Genomic DNA, 2387 nt, shown 5'->3' with positions numbered 1-2387 from the left:
TTTTTTTTTTTTTTTTTTTTCTTCTTTTTTTTAATCGTACTACAAAAAATAATGTAATACTGGTTTCTCTTTTATTTTATGTAACAAAACCAAATTTAGTTAAAGCTAATCTATACGCTATCAACTCCTTAAATTTAAAAGTGATTAAAGTTCGAATTTTTCAGGTTTTAAGATTTCTCTGGATTTTTTCATTAATATATTTTATAAACGTTTTATACGATTAATATCTGTAATCTGTTAACCGTTGCAAGAAATGTTTAATCCAATAAATAAAGATAAAGCGGCTTTTACTTAGTTATTATTTGTTGTCCAGTATTTGCAATGGTCTTTATATATATATTTATTTATTTTAATTAAGTTATTGTTTGTTGAATTTCCTATTTCGGAGTTCATCGAACGAATCTCGTTTTTGTTTGTTTTTCAGAAGCAGGCCAGTATGCTCATTACGTGTTCAAGGCTTTCGACCAGGACCATAATGGTACAATTAGCTTTCAGGTTAATACCAATTGTTTTTATTTTGATCTGATATAACCTGTTAAAGTACATCTTTTACAGTCATGGATCAGAAAGAATCATTGCTTACATAAGTTAAAAGTAAAAAATAACTGTCCGCAGTACCGGATCCACGCAGGGTATTTAGCTAAACTTTTCACCAAAAAAAGGATATTTTTTATAAAATACGATTATCTAAATTAATTCAAAATGCTCCAACTTAATCACATAATCAATAAACATAAAACTACAAATATTATTTGTGTCTGCAGATTCGTTGTTGCCACACTCAGTCAAAATATAAATCTCTATTATAAGGATTTTTGGTGAAGGCGTAAAATAAAGTCACCTCTGCATGAATGTAAACAAAAAACACAATTAGATTTTAAATGGTTCCTTGTTGGACATGGACCCAGTTGATAATCCTACTATAGTTGTCTTCCTATTTTAAACTTAATTATACATTTTTACAGAGAAATTCAAGGAAAATGATTTTATAAACAAATTAAAATTCCGTTGGAAAAGTGCTCTTTGACGAAAAACAAAGTATACTAGGCAGTTATATTCATGCAATTAATAACCAATAACCTTTTTCTATACTACTGATGTCCCTGTTTAATACAGTGGCCTTAAGTAATAAGTAGACAAGCGACTGCTTGGTTCTTCGCGTTCTTCCAGAAATAAAATATATATATATCGTTTACGTTGTTACCGCAATTGTTTAATCCTTTGAAATAATCGTTAGACAATAAATCTGAGTAATTCATTTGTGAGCGACTATTTCCCTTTAGCACGTTTGCCATTAGTAAACTGTGATCTGATTACTCTGCTGCTTGGGGTCTCACACTTGCCAAGATCGGCCTACATGTTTTGATTAATGTACTTCATTAAAATTATTTTAAACGCGTGATAATTCTATTTTAGACAAAATAAAACATTTCCATTATCCTGTTGTGTGTATTTAACGTTATCAATATATATTCTTGTCATTACATTCAATTTAGTTTGGAAGTGTTTATTAAAATTGTCTTTATAGTGCGCCATCTGCACTTTTATAAATTAAATCAGTAGTGAAATTATTGATACAACGGCTTTATGAATTCTCTAGCGTCTAATACATTTGAATAAAATGCGACAGCTGCCTAAATTCTTAATTCTGAAATGGTGCCAGAGAATGTTCAGACTAAGGTGTCTCTTTCCACTACCCTTAGTTCCTATAACATTAATTATCATATTCTGCTTCTTAACACTTCATGTATCAAACTCCATCGTAAAAGACTTTGTGACATGTCAAAGTTTCATTAATCTAATTATTTTATGATTTCTTAATTAGTTTGCACTAACGCACAAGATATTGGAAATAAACCAGGAGCTGTTTGTATGATGTGGTTATAGATAGAAATCTAAACTTGCTTTACTAACGTAACTATTTTAAAAGTTAATAGCTTAATTTCACACATAATTTTTATTGCTGTTGGTTAATTAATAAAATATCACTTTCTAAAGATTGATGTAGAATACTTCTTTTCTTAACTGTACCTATCTCTTAAAATGAACACTTTTGGAATACTTGTAGCTAACTTGTTTTGTTAAATATACTCAATAGATAATCTAGCTACAAAGCAGTAACCAAACGACAGGGGAAAAGTAATAGATGAAAATATAAATCCTCTGAGTGGATAATTTATACATTTTAAATACTTTATTTGAATTTCAGGTGTAAAAGTTAAAATGTGAAAAATATAATATATATACAAATGGAATAAAGGGGTGTTATAAATTCATCTTTTGAAAAATGTTCCTATTAGAAAATAGCACGCGACATATATTCTCTCCTAGTTATTATGTACTTTTTTTTTTCAAGTGCTTTCAGACAGGCCTTTCAACACTAAACC

The 2387-nt window shown here is 28.9% G+C and overlaps 1 protein-coding gene across 1 annotated transcript in view; it reads left to right on the top strand.

The window, feature by feature from the left end:
- The window catches only part of LOC106467413 (Kv channel-interacting protein 4-like), a 100888-nt gene that overhangs the window by 86783 nt on the left and 11718 nt on the right, over positions 1-2387 (top strand). The window contains exons 6-7 of the mRNA XM_022396375.1: positions 389-495; positions 2357-2383. Of these exons, the coding sequence (XP_022252083.1) occupies positions 389-495; positions 2357-2383 (134 nt within the window). The remainder of the gene's footprint in view (positions 1-388; positions 496-2356; positions 2384-2387) is intronic.

This window comes from Limulus polyphemus, unplaced genomic scaffold (genome assembly GCF_000517525.1).
Source record: "Limulus polyphemus unplaced genomic scaffold, Limulus_polyphemus-2.1.2 Scaffold80, whole genome shotgun sequence".
Lineage (NCBI taxonomy): Eukaryota > Metazoa > Arthropoda > Merostomata > Xiphosura > Limulidae > Limulus > Limulus polyphemus.
Note: the sequence above shows the minus strand (reverse complement) of the source record. Positions and strands in the feature narration are given on the sequence as shown.